Source organism: Ranitomeya imitator, chromosome 4, assembly GCF_032444005.1.
Source record: "Ranitomeya imitator isolate aRanImi1 chromosome 4, aRanImi1.pri, whole genome shotgun sequence".
NCBI lineage: Eukaryota > Metazoa > Chordata > Amphibia > Anura > Dendrobatidae > Ranitomeya > Ranitomeya imitator.
Window position 1 is genome coordinate 8,736,391 of NC_091285.1, and position 13,568 is coordinate 8,749,958.

At 50.7% G+C, this 13,568-nt stretch overlaps 1 protein-coding gene across 1 annotated transcript; it reads right to left on the minus strand.

Moving 5' to 3' along the window:
• Positions 1-606: 606 nt before the first annotated feature.
• IL17RA (interleukin 17 receptor A) lies at positions 607-9,600 on the minus strand. Its single transcript, XM_069762921.1, has 12 exons — positions 9,434-9,600; positions 9,310-9,334; positions 9,080-9,226; positions 8,015-8,139; positions 7,793-7,916; positions 6,290-6,337; positions 6,051-6,202; positions 5,828-5,902; positions 5,619-5,715; positions 5,434-5,526; positions 5,215-5,232; positions 607-3,258 (listed from the first exon to the last, which is right to left on the minus strand). Exons 1-12 carry the CDS (start codon positions 9,530-9,532, stop codon positions 1,337-1,339), a joined length of 2,925 nt encoding a protein of 974 aa, XP_069619022.1. The 5' UTR covers positions 9,533-9,600; the 3' UTR covers positions 607-1,336.
• Positions 9,601-13,568: the final 3,968 nt, after the last annotated feature.

Consider the following 13,568-nt stretch of genomic DNA (forward strand, 5'->3'; position numbering starts at 1 on the left):
TACTATAATACTGCCCCTATGTACAAGAATATAACTACTATAATACTGCTCCCCATGTACAAGAATATAACTACTATAATACTGCTCCCCATGTACAAGAATATAACTACTATAATACTGCCCCCTATGTACAAGAATATAACTACTATAATACTGCCCCTACGTACAAGACTATAACTACTATAATACTGCCCCCTATATACAAGAATATAACTACTATAATACTGCTCCTATGTACAAGAATATAACTACTATAATACCGCCCCTATGTACAAGAATATAACTACTATAATACCGCCCCTATGTACAAGAATATAACTACTATAATACCGCCCCTATGTACAAGAATATAACTGCTATAATACTGCCCCCTATATACAAGAATATAACTACTATAATACTGCCCCTATGTACAAGAATATAACTACTATAATACCGCCCCTATGTACAGTTGTACTTGTAGAATTGTGCACTGAGTCGGGCAGAATCTCTGTACAGCCGCTCTGGAGATGTCGCCCGTTTGCCCTGTAACTGTAATACGGATGAATAAATGGTGATATTTTGTGCTCTGCTCCTCGTGTGATTATTGGGTAATGACGACATTGGTGATTTGTTCCTTCATTTATTGATTGTGTTGTATATCAATGAGGTAGATAAACAGAACAGATTTCTCCGGATTCCAGTGGTCCCGCCCTTTACCCCCCCTCCAGTATTCCGGAATCTTCACAATGATAGCATTACACTCTACATGATGGCGGTATTACAGTACAATGTTATTATTCGCCAATAGGAAATTTACATTCATTATTTTCAGTACAGGATATAAACTCGTCAGTTATACAGCGGCGACGCCGGAACTATTGTGATTAGATTCATAAGACATCTTTTTTTTTTGTCTTAATTTTACTGGTGTTAAAAAAAAAAATTAAATTCACTTTATAAAAAAAAAAAACCCTTTGGTTTTGTGCCATTTTCTATGACCCGGAACCGTTGGACTTTTTCCGCAAAAAGAAGTACCAACGTGGAAGCCATGTGGGTCCCTGGCCCCCTATTAGGAGCAGGGGTGGAACTAGAGGGGGTCTGAAACGGTGCACCTCCGTCACGGCCTGTGGTATTTAAGGGGTTAATAGCAAGGAATGGAGCACGCTGTGGTCGCTGCCCTTTCAGGCCGACACTGGAGGTGACCATGGCAGCAGGGTAGAGAATTGTTTTTTAGAGAGTTGAATAATGGTATTATATGGTCATCATATGGCACTATTAATTAGTCACTGTTTGGTAAGGTTAGTCATACGACGGCAGCTTTGGCTGTGGCTAGAGTAGAAGACAACATGGCTCATTATAGCGTCTGGCCATTATTAGGGTTCATAGTTCCATATCCCAGATCCTCGAAGTGGCGGTGCTTGTTATCAGTCTGACCCGCATTCAGGTCATGGCCACCACACTGCTCGTATACATAGTCCATCTGGGGGCTCATTCTTTGACCCCCCAGGACACACATTTCTCCGAAATCCGTAGGTGAGGACGGATAAGTTAGAGGGAAATTTTCACTGCCGGTCGGCAGAGGTTTGTTGGTGTCTCGTAACAATGGCTGACGTTCGTGAACAGTTACTGGCCGTTCTGTGCTGGGTAACAATGGCGGACGTTCGTAAACAGTTACTGGCCGTTCTGTGCCGGGTAACAATGGCTGACGTTCGTAAACAGTTACTGGCCGTTCTGTGCCGGGTAATAATGGCTGACGTTCGTGAACAGTTACTGGCCGTTCTGTGCCGGGTAATAATGGCTGACGTTCGTTAACAGTCGCTGGCCATTCTGTGCCGGGGACCAGGTCGGAGGCAATGTGCTGATCGCCGAGGATGGTCTGCAGGAGAAACTTATGCTGAGCTTTCAGCAAGTCACCTTGGACAGATTCACACATGTCGGAATATGTGTCATCAACCAAAGGATTGAACATTGCTCCGGCCTGATCTACAAAGTCACTCTGTAATAAAAACCTTTTCTGGGCTTCACCAAAGTCCTCAGATTGGCCTCCTTGGTCACTTAGCATGGGCAAGTCCACCTGACGTAACGAGTCAAGAAGAGACCGTTCCAAGTCGACAGCTGGAGACAGTCTTGGATCTTCTGCATGGAAGACCTCTTCAGGGTCAGCGCATTGATCGAAGAAGGTCTGGCAGAGGAACCTTCTTTGGGCTTCGCCCAAGTCCTCCATCACGCCGTCTTGGTCAGTTGGTATAGACAAGACCATCTGATCTAAGCGTCGTTCATGAAGTGGTACGGACTCGTCTGCATCGACCAAGAACGGCTGCTGTCTATAAGATGCCTCGAGAGCTTCCATATTAAGGGATGGCTTCACAAAGGTGACCGGCGACGGCTCCTCATTAATTTGAGGTACCACGTAGCCAGCTGAGTACCCATCCACAAGAGACGGGTTTACCGATCGAAGAGGCTCTGGCATGGTGAGGTGAGGACTCACGAGAGAGACTGAAGTCTCTGGTTGGAGGATGCGAGGACAGACTCTACGAGTGAGCTCATGTTCAGCCTCCTCGTCCACCACTGGCTGCTCATCCGCTTGTGCCGAGATATATTCCCTCCCTAACCAATCCACGTGTGTCTCCTGCCAAGTCCGGCACTGCTCCACGGCTTTCACCAAGTAGCGGTAGCTTGGGTGTCCGGCCACGTCCACGTTATATTGCACGTTGGGCTGATGGCTTTCTATCCTCTGGATGCGGAATAAAAGGTGTTCCAGGTTTTCAATCAGTGCGTACCGAGGGCAGATTTCAAGTGGAGAAGGGATATCGCCGAAATCACTCAGGTCACTGAAATAAGCCACCAGGTATCGATCATAAGGGTTGGCCATCTGGAAGTCAGGGAGGATGTTTGCCAGAGCTGGAGTGAAGAGGTCCCCAAACATGTAAGCAGCGTCTTCAGGCAGCGACACCCGCTCTTCCTGACCGGTCTGCATCGCCCGCCATTTTGCTTGGACACCTCTAGAACAAAGGATAAGGATGGTCCCATTCGACTTCTCGATTTCGGCTTTTTGATAGCCCAGCCAGGCCATGGCACCTTTTATCCCGATCATTTGGCTCTGGTACCGATCCAGAATGACGTCCAGGCCCCAAGCCAAGCGCAGGAAGTCTGCCAGCCTCACGACGACATTGACGTAAAGCTCGTGATCGGCGGAGTAAACCAGCCATACTTTCTGCTTCTCCAGCAGAGGTGGTGGTGGTGGTGGCACTGACGGAGGTGGGGCAGAGGTTTTACCTGTAGTGAAAAAGAGAAAAAATAAATTACAAACTACTGTAGAATTTTGGAAGCATTATGAATTCTGGGATAATGCATTTTTCATAAGTGCAACTAGATGGCAGGAGAGCAAGCATTCACTCATGCTCACTTTCCACCTTGCAGCAAAGATACATAGATATTTAAACATATAATGAGCAGGAGGTAAATCAGTACGTGGGGACTAGTTTGCAACAGGTTACAATCCATGACCAGCGCTACAAAATCTGCTCGCACCACACAAGGAATTAACGACCTTCAACTTGATGGTTGAATGATTTTTAGGAACATGGATCTTATGCTAGCCTGGATAGGTCCACCACTTAGCCTTGTTCCTTCTATTCTTCTGACCATGACGTCCTTCTCCAGTGATTGCTCTCTTCATATGATGATACTTACTTCCAGGTGTCTGGCTTTATTTGTTCCAAGCATAATTTGTTCTTGCCATCCATGGTATTGATAACATTCTTCTCCAGCACCAAATTTCGATGGCGTGGCTTCTTCTGTCTTGTTTGTTTATCGTCCATTTTTTGCATCCGTGTGTTACTACAGAAAAGACCAGACTATATACGAGCCGTGTCTTCATCACCAGTGAAATGTTCCTCGGTTTGAAGACCTTGTCCAGACTTCATTCCTGCTTTGCCCATAACTTCTATTGACTTCCATTGTTGTCGCTGTCCATCTCAGGCGTGTCCCGGCCGTACCTGACCGTAGTCCATCTTTGTGTTGAGTAGCAGTACCGTGTTCGGGCTTTCCATCTTGACACGCCGTAATAAGTCCTTCACTCCATCTACGCTTCTTGCTATCAATGTTGTATCGTCTGCGTATTGAAGATGGCGGATGATTAGTTCAGCACTCTGGATAACTTATTTTTCCTGAAAATAGCTTCTGCATATAAATTGTAGATGCCTTCTTGTCTGACACCTTACTCTACACTAAACCATGCCGTGTCCCGTTCGGACAGTTGCTTCTTGGTCAATGTAAAGGTTCCAGCTCTCTGTCCCAGTAAGGCTGTAGGCGTCTTGGTTGGATCTTCTGTAGTATTTTGCAGGCATGAGAGCAATAGTCCGATAGTTTCCATAGTCGGCAGCATCTCCCTTCTTCAGAATAGGAAAAAACATGGATGTTGTCCAATCCTTGGGCCATTTACCTATTGTCCATGTCTGCCGACAAAGGCGTGTGAGGACATCAACTGCAGCTCCAGAAGACTTTATTGGAATATTGTCACCTGCAAGCACTTTGTTGTTTGACAGAAGCTTTATCTCAGCATCATTCAAGATGTTCAGGTCGCCATCACTTCCAGTCTCCGTTTCTTCCTGTATCACAGAGTCGTTCTTGTATAGGAGCTCACTGTATTCTTTCCATCTTTCCTTGATCTGTTCTGGCTTTGTTAGTTTGTCCCCATTGGCGTCTTTCAACATTCTCACTCTTGGATGAAACGTTCTTTGTATTCATTTGATCTTTAGGTATGCCTTCCCGGTCCTGCCCTCCAGATGTTCGCTTTCTATCTCTGTACATATCTCTTGGTAATAAAGTTCTTTGTCTGCTCGAATGGCTCTCTTTAGTCCTTTACTGCTTCAGTGTTTGCTCGAATGGCTCTCTTTAGTCCTTTACTGACATTATCTGTCCTGCTAGTTACCTTTTGTCATTTGTCTTTCTTCTGTGATCTTTAACGTCTCTTCTGCCTCTGGTTGTCTTACTGGCTTCTTCAGTAATTGCAGATAAATTATTCAGGTATTAGTTGCATCTATGGTTTTTTTTTTTACTTGCAAGGTAAATAATATTTTAATGACTCGGACTGTTACGGACATGGTGATACCCATTGTGTTAGGTTTCTTAATTTAGCAAATTTTTTTGTAATTTTTAATATCTCTTCCCCCCTCCCCTTCACTAATTTTACATTTATGTTTTTCGGGAATGGGTTAAATCTTCACTCACCTGATCCATAGATACAATCTGTAAGAAAAGAAAGGCAGAGAGTCAGCAAGAAAAAAAAATGCAAATCTCGTCAGCACTGCCAGACGCCCACAGCAGCAGCTCCAGAGAAGATGCCTCACGCAGCGGGGGAAGCGACTCGGGTATTAACTCTATGCAGCTCATGTGTTGGGGGAAATTAACTAACATAGGGGGAGAGAAGACCCAGGATTTGTTTCTCACCTCGAAACCGCCAAAAGAAGATTATTGTGCCCACGAAAGCCATAACCATTACTGCGGCCACAATCAGCCACACGTGGACCGGAATCGGCGGCACTGCAGATTTAACATAACGGCACATAAATGCTCCAGTCACATCCAAAGCTGCATTCCTCATTCTGTTGGATACGCTGAAAGTCGTGGCTCACCTGGGGTCAGAGGAGCTGGTGTTTCAGAAGGGGGACACGTTGGAGCGTACCACTGCCGCACGCAGTCCGAACGACAATTATCCATTTGTGGCCAAACCTGAAAGTAATAACGGAGAGCAGAACTGAAAAAGTCTGGTGCTCATGCACCCCAAAATCGTGTACATCAAAGAGGGAGCAGATAACTAAGGGTTAACAGACATGTACATTACCGAGACGTTGTACCAGCAAGGCTCGTAGGGCACAGGGTTGGTGATGATAACTTGCACTCGTTCAGAAGTCGCCCCCTGTAGGTCGGGAGAAGAAAGAAATACACGTTACAATGCCAAGTTTGTCCACCAAGAGGCAGCACCAACAACTTCGTTATTATAGAAAACGGAGATGGCAATAATCCTGGGGGCGCACCGTGCCCCAGCGGAGATCCAGAATGATTACCTGCTGCAGGACGACCTCCGCCGACCGCATGATCTCCATATCGCGGATATCCACTTGGACGCCATATCTGAGGGCATCGCTACGAGGGGTAAACGTCACAATGAGCTGGTCTCCAGAGAATTCCAGGCTGATCTTAGGGCTCCAGCAATATCCTGGAGGGACGAGCGGAGGATGTAATAAATCCTGACATCAGTACATCGCCACTACGGCTCCTCGTACAGCGCCGGTCACACACGTACCTTCCTTACAGCAGGTCCACGTCTCCATCATCCCATCCTCACTGCACCCTGAAAATGCAGAACACCAGAGTTACGTCCTGGAACGTGACCGCCACTAAGCACAGCGTCACCGAGACTCCTGCTGCTCACTGCTCTATACTGTGACGTGTCCGAGCATTACCTGCTCGATCAGTGTCGCTTCAGAGCTGAAATCTAACTGCTGCTCACATGATAGGAGCTCAGGTAAAGCAATGTATTTACATTGTAACACTACCAGCAGAATAGTGAGTGCAGCTCTGGGGTATAATACAGAATGTAACTCAGGATCATGGATGGATGGATGGATGGCAGCTCTGGGGTATAATACAGAATGTAACTCAGGATCATGGATGGCAGCTCTGGGGTATAATACAGAATGTAACTCAGGATCATAGATGGATGGCAGCTCTGGGGTATAATACAGAATGTAACGATGGATGGATGGATGGCAGCTCTGGGGTATAATACAGAATGTAACGATGGATGGATGGATGGCAGCTCTGGGGTATAATACAGAATGTAACGATGGATGGATGGATGGCAGCTCTGGGGTATAATACAGAATGTAACGATGGATGGATGGATGGCAGCTCTGGGGTATAATACAGAATGTAACGATGGATGGAGAGACTGACTTATCATTCCGGGCATGCTCAGAGGGGGAAACGGGATCGTCGCTGGATTCCAGTGTGTGACGGTCAGCGACGGATCCTGCGTCCATAGACTTCCATTATAGCAGACAACGGGCAGCGCAGGATGCGTCGCAGACCGATTTTCCGACGTGCAGAAAAAACATTCCTATGAAAGTTTTCTCTGCACGACGGACTATTTTCCGACAGATGCAGTGCACGACGCATCCGTCACAATCCGTCGCTAATACAAGTCTATGGGAAAACGCAGGATCCTGCAAGCTTTTTTTGCAGGATCCTGCATTTTAAAAAAACGACGGATTGTAACGGAAGATGAAAAACGCAAGTGTGAAAGTACCCTTAGGCTACTTTCACACTAGCGTCGGCCCATTGCAGTGCGTCGGGCCAACGTACCGACGCATCCTGTGGCAACGCAGCACAAGGGGGGCAGCGGATGCATTATTACAATGCATCCGCTGCCCCATTGTGAGTTGCGGGGAGGAGGGGGCGGAGTTCCGGCCGCGCATGCGCGGTCGGAAATGGCGGACACAACGCACCAAAAAAAGTCACAAGCAACGTTTTTTTGGTGCAGACGGTCCGCCACAACCGTTTAATACAAGCTTTTGGAGAAAAAAATGCATCCTGCAACCAACTTTGCAGGATGCATTTTTTCTGCAAAACGACGCATTGCGACGTGCGTCGTACGATTAAGAAGCAGGGGTATAGTACAAGCTTCGGACAGTGACCTCTAGTGGTCATTAAAGAAACTACTATTTAGATTTTCTCTGGAATCTCCGGCTTCATACACACTGCGGCCAGTGGATATATGAGAAAATATCCGCCTTCTCTCTGTTACCTGGAGCTCTAAATCTCTGCTCTCTGCGGTTTAGGCTTCCATGTCGCTCTTTCGGCAGGTGCTGGACACTTACAAGGTATTCGTTACCAGGAAACACCTCAAACTTGTCGTAGAAGAACTTCCACTATAAGAGAGCACAGTGTGATCCGGCTGATACAAGAGAACAACAGCATCAGATGCAGCCACGTCACTAGAATATAATGCACACTGGGGTCCACCTACCGCCTGCTGCTGACGATCGCGCTGACTGTCAAACCTGTTGTTGAACTGGAACTGAACACAACGACTGCGGCCGGACAAAAAATCCAGAACCGAGATCTCCGCACCTTGTAGAATCCGGATACTGACTGCGAGGACAAGGGAGGGTCACTGGGGGCCCCAAATGTCTCATATCCCAAGTGTCACCATCCTGCACCCCCAGCGTCCGTATCATCAACCTGCACCACCAGCGTCATTGTCGTCATCATCCAGCACCCACAACATCAGTATTATCCTATACCCCCATTGTCAGGGTTATAATGCACCCCTGATTCAGTATCCAGAACCCCAACATCATACTGCACCCACAGTGTCATCATCCTGCGCTGTCAGCATCCTCACCCTGTACCCCAAGCGTCAGCGCCCTGTAACCCCAGCACCCTGAACCCCCCGCAGCCTCGGTGCCCTGTACCCCCAGCATCAGCACCCTGTAACCCCAGCGTCCTGTACCCCCAGCACCCTGTGCCCCCAGAGTCAGCACCCTGTAACCCCAGCGTCAGCACCCTGTAACCCCAGCGTCAGCACCCTGTAACCCCAGCATCCTGTACCCCCAGGGTCAGCACCCTGCAACCCCAGCGTCTATGCCCCCAAGCATCAGCACCCTGTGCCCTCAGCACCCTGTAACCCCAATACCCTGAACCCCCAGCGTCAGCACCCTGAAACCCCAGTACCCTGAACCCCCAGTGTCAGCGCCCTGTACTCCCAGTGTCAGCGCCCTGTACCCCCCAGCGTCAGCACCCTGTACCCCCCAGCGTCCTCGCCCCGTACCCCCCCAGCATCAGCACCCTGTACCCCCCTGCGTCCTCGCCCCGTACCCCCCCCCCAGCGTCAGCACCCCATACTCCCTCCCAGCATCAGCACCCCATACCCCCCAGCATCAGCACTCCATACCCCTGGCGTCCTCGCCCCGTAGCCCCCAGCGTCAGCACCACATATCCCCGGCATCAGCACCCCGTACCCCCGGCGTCCTCGCCCCGTACCCCCGGCGTCCTCGCCCCGTACCCCCGGCGTCTTTCCCTGGACACTCACAGTCGATGCCTAGGGTCCAGTTGACCATCAGGACCGGCACGCGGTGTCCCGTCTCGTTCAGCCCGATCCCCGCGGTCGCCGCCATACTGGAGGGGGCTGTGGGGGTCCAGTCTTCGGGTCGGAGCCAGCTGAGATCCAGGCAGTCACCTAAAGGAGAACTCAGGTAAGTGTCCTGACATACTCTGTGCTGCTGTGACCGGACAGACACACGTGAGGAGACGATCACTTACTGTCCCGGACGGTGCACTCAATCCCCTGCAATAAAGAGAAGAGGAGGCTTGTGAGCCATTATTCTCTGTTATCAGCCCTCAGACGGCGGAGGGGAGGCCGCCATGACTCACGTCTGTCACTCACCGGCTGGGAACAGTTAAAGGCTGGGGAGTGGATGACTCGGAGCCCCCGGGCGACACCCAGGAGCCCAGCGAGGACGAGGAGGCGGACAGCCGGCGCCATGACCTCCGCTCCCGGTCCGCTCCACTCACAGACTGCGGCTGCGCAGACGCCGCCGAGCAACACTGCGCTTCCGCCTTCCCGCTGCTGAGAACTATATGCAAATCTTCGCGGCGTGCGGACCAATCAGGACGCTCCATCCTGCCCAGGTGAGAGCGGAGGGGAGGTGGCTAATCCGGGAATTGAGGTACCGTGGGGAAATCCCAGGTATGCAAATGAGAGGGCGGGGCTGGCCCTGTGTTGTTATTGTTGTTGGACGGAGAGAATTGGTCCAGTGACGCCACCCCTTTTTTCCGCGGAGCGCTGGTCCAAAGTGGCGGTTAGTGACGTCACTGCTCATCTATAAAGCCAACCCCAAAGGCGGAGCGACTCAGTAGCCGCGACGTGAGGCGGCTGGCAGGTGAGGAGGGGATGTGCTCTCCACGGCTCCTGTCAGAGCGCATAGTGCAGTACTGGAGAGATAAAAGCGTTAGAAACTGATGGTAAGACTGAAATGTAACACAGGAGAACATGGACGTCTGGCGGAAGCGGTCACACAGGTAGCCAGGTGGTCTTTATGTTATGGCTGATGGGGTTATGTGTCACAATATGCCTGAAATAGAATAAATGTGAGGTAAAAAAAATAAATCATCACCGAACATAAAACTGGTTCCTATGTTACGTGATCGCGGGGCGCCAATGGGTTGTCACGACAGCCGGGGGTCTGCTGAAGACCTCTGTGCCTGGCGTTACGATCCCGTGAATGACGGCACGTGGCCGGCGTTCTATGGACAGCGTGATTTTCTCTATACATGGCAGTGCCGAGCGCACCATCCCATCTTCAAGAAATAGAGTAAAATGTAAAAAAACAGTTGTAAAAATATGAATGAAACTAAAAGACAAGTTCACCCTTTTGCCCTATTAAAAATAAAACAAAAAAAATACACAGCGATATCGCAGCGTTCAGAAGTGTTCGATCTATCAAAATATAAAGTAAATTAATCCAGTCGAAGCGACATAACAAAAAAATCAAAACTCCAGAATTATGATTTTTGGGTCACTGTAACAGTAAAATTCAATAAGAGGTGATCAAAACCTTGTATCTACCCCAAAATGGTAATAAAAAACTCAGCTCAGGGCACAAAAAATAAGCCCTCACCCAGCACCAGACTGCAAAAAATGGGGACACTACAGGCAGGGGTGTGGAGTCGGTAAGCCAAACCTCCGACTCCTCAATTTCCATGACTACCAAAATGGGCCACGACTCCGCAGCCCTGGCTACAGGACTCGGAAAATGGCGAAAAAAGCAAACGTTTTTTTCTTGCACATTTCAAAAGTTTCTTTTTATTTAAAGGGACTCTGTCACCCCCTCCAGCCGTTAGAAACTAAAAGAGCCACCTTGTGCAGCAGTAATGCTGCATTCTGACAAGGTGGCTCTTTTAGTTATTGGTGCAGTCAAAGCAGAAATAAAGCGTTTTATAATTTCGCAAAAATACCTGTCTTTAGTCCTGGAGGCAGGTCTTAACCCCCCTGCTGCACACCCCACACTGCCGTCACTCAAGGCTTCTTCGGCGCCGGGCGCCACCCCCTCCATGCTGTTTTCAAATCAAATCCGGCCCCTGCGCTGTTTTGTTCTGCCTGGGGCAGGCGCAGTGAGCGCTGCCCGTCTGACCTCAGATGCAGTCTCGCAGACTGCGCCTGTGCGGCCGCCCAGCTTGTAAATCCCAGCCCCGCACTGTGCATAATGCATAACATTCAGAAGCCTTGAGTGACGGCAGTGTGGCGTGTGCACAGGGCCGGACTGGCCATCGGGCACTTCTGACAAATGCCAGAAGGGCCGGTGCCAGTCGTGGGCCGCTCGATCAGCCTCCCCCCGCCGCCGCCGACTCACCCCCCCCCTGCCGTCACATTCAACTATACCGGCGTCTATGACGCCGGTACAGTTGAATGCAATGATGGAGGAGAGAGCGTCTACAGACACTCCCTCTCCCATCATTCCCCGCTCTGCCTCTGACACTGCGGGTGCGCGATGACGTCATATCATTGCGCACCTGCTGTGTCCCGGGCAGACTGCAGCCGCCGAGACAGGAGCAGCGCGGGCAAGAGGAAAGGTGAGAGTGTTTTTGTTTTGTTTTTTGCTGGACTGGGGGGACATTCTCGGGGGTAGGAGGAGAGATGTGGGCTGTGCTGGATATACCACTGAGCGGGCTGTGCTGGATATACCACTGCGCGGGCTGTGCTGGCTATACCACTGCGCGGGCTGTGCTGGCTATACCACTGCGCGGGCTGTGCTGGCTATACCACTGCGCGGGCTGTGCTGGCTATACCACTGCGCGGGCTGTGCTGGCTATACCACTGCGCGGGCTGTGCTGGCTATACCACTGCGCGGGCTGTGCTGGCTATACCACTGCGCGGGCTGTGCTGGCTATACCACTGCGCGGGCTGTGCTGGCTATACCACTGCGCGGGCTGTGCTGGCTATACCACTGCGCGGGCTGTGCTGGCTATACCACTGCGCGGGCTGTGCTGGCTATACCACTGCGCGGGCTGTGCTGGCTATACCACTGCGCGGGCTGTGCTGGCTATACCACTGCGCGGGCTGTGCTGGCTATACCACTGCGCGGGCTGTGCTGGCTATACCACTGCGCAGGCTGTGCTGGCTATACCACTGCGCGGGCTGTGCTGGCTATACCACTGCGCGGGCTGTGCTGGCTATACCACTGCGCGGGCTGTGCTGGCTATACCACTGCGCGGGCTGTGCTGGCTATACCACTGCGCGGGCTGTGCTGGCTATACCACTGCGCGGGCTGTGCTGGCTATACCACTGCGCGGGCTGTGCTGGCTATACCACTGCGCGGGCTGTGCTGGCTATACCACTGCGCGGGCTGTGCTGGCTATACCACTGCGCGGGCTGTGCTGGCTATACCACTGCGCGGGCTGTGCTGGCTATACCACTGCGCGGGCTGTGCTGGCTATACCACTGCGCGGGCTGTGCTGGCTATACCACTGCGCGGGCTGGCTATACCACTGCGCGGGCTGTGCTGGCTATACCACTGCGCGGGCTGTGCTGGCTATACCACTGCGCGGGCTGTGCTGGCTATACCACTGCGCGGGCTGTGCTGGCTATACCACTGCGCGGGCTGTGCTGTATATACCACTGCGCGGGCTGTGCTGTATATACCACTGCGCGGGCTGTGCTGTATATACCACTGCGCGGGCTGTGCTGTATATACCACTGCGCGGGCTGTGCTGTATATACCACTGCGCGGGCTGTGCTGTATATACCACTGCGCGGGCTGTGCTGTATATACCACTGCGCGGGCTGTGCTGTATATACCACTGCGCGGGCTGTGCTGTATATACCACTGCGTGGGCTGTGCTGGATATACCATACCACTGTTCGGGCTGTGCTGTATATACTACTGTGCGCGCTGTGCTGTATATACCACTGTGCGGGCTGTGCTGTATATACCACTGTGCGGGCTGTGCTGTATATACCACTGTGCGGGCTGTGCTGTATATACCACTGTGCGGGCTGTGCTGTATATACCACTGTGCGGGCTGTGCTGTATATACCACTGTTTGGGATGTGCTGTATATACTACTGTGTGGACTGTGCTGTATACTGCTGTGTGGGCTGTGTTATCTACTATGCGGGCTGTGCTATATACTATGCGGGCTGTGCTATATACTATGCGGGCTTTGCTATATACTATGCGGGCTTTTCTATATACTATGGGGAGTATATTCTCTTCTATGGGGAGGCCATGTTATGTACTATGTGGCTGTGGTATATACTGTTGTGGGGGTATATTATATTCTATGGGGGAGGTTGGGTTATATACTATATTATGGGGAGGTGGGCTGTATTATATTCTATGGGGTTACATTATACTCTGTGGGGTGGCTGCATTATACTCTGTGGGGTGGCTGCATTATACTGTGGGGTGGCTGCATTATACTCTGTGGTTGCCGCATTATATTCTGTAGGGTGGTGGCTGCATTATACTGTATCGAGGACTATGGGGAATACGTTATACTATATGAAGAACTATGGGGTG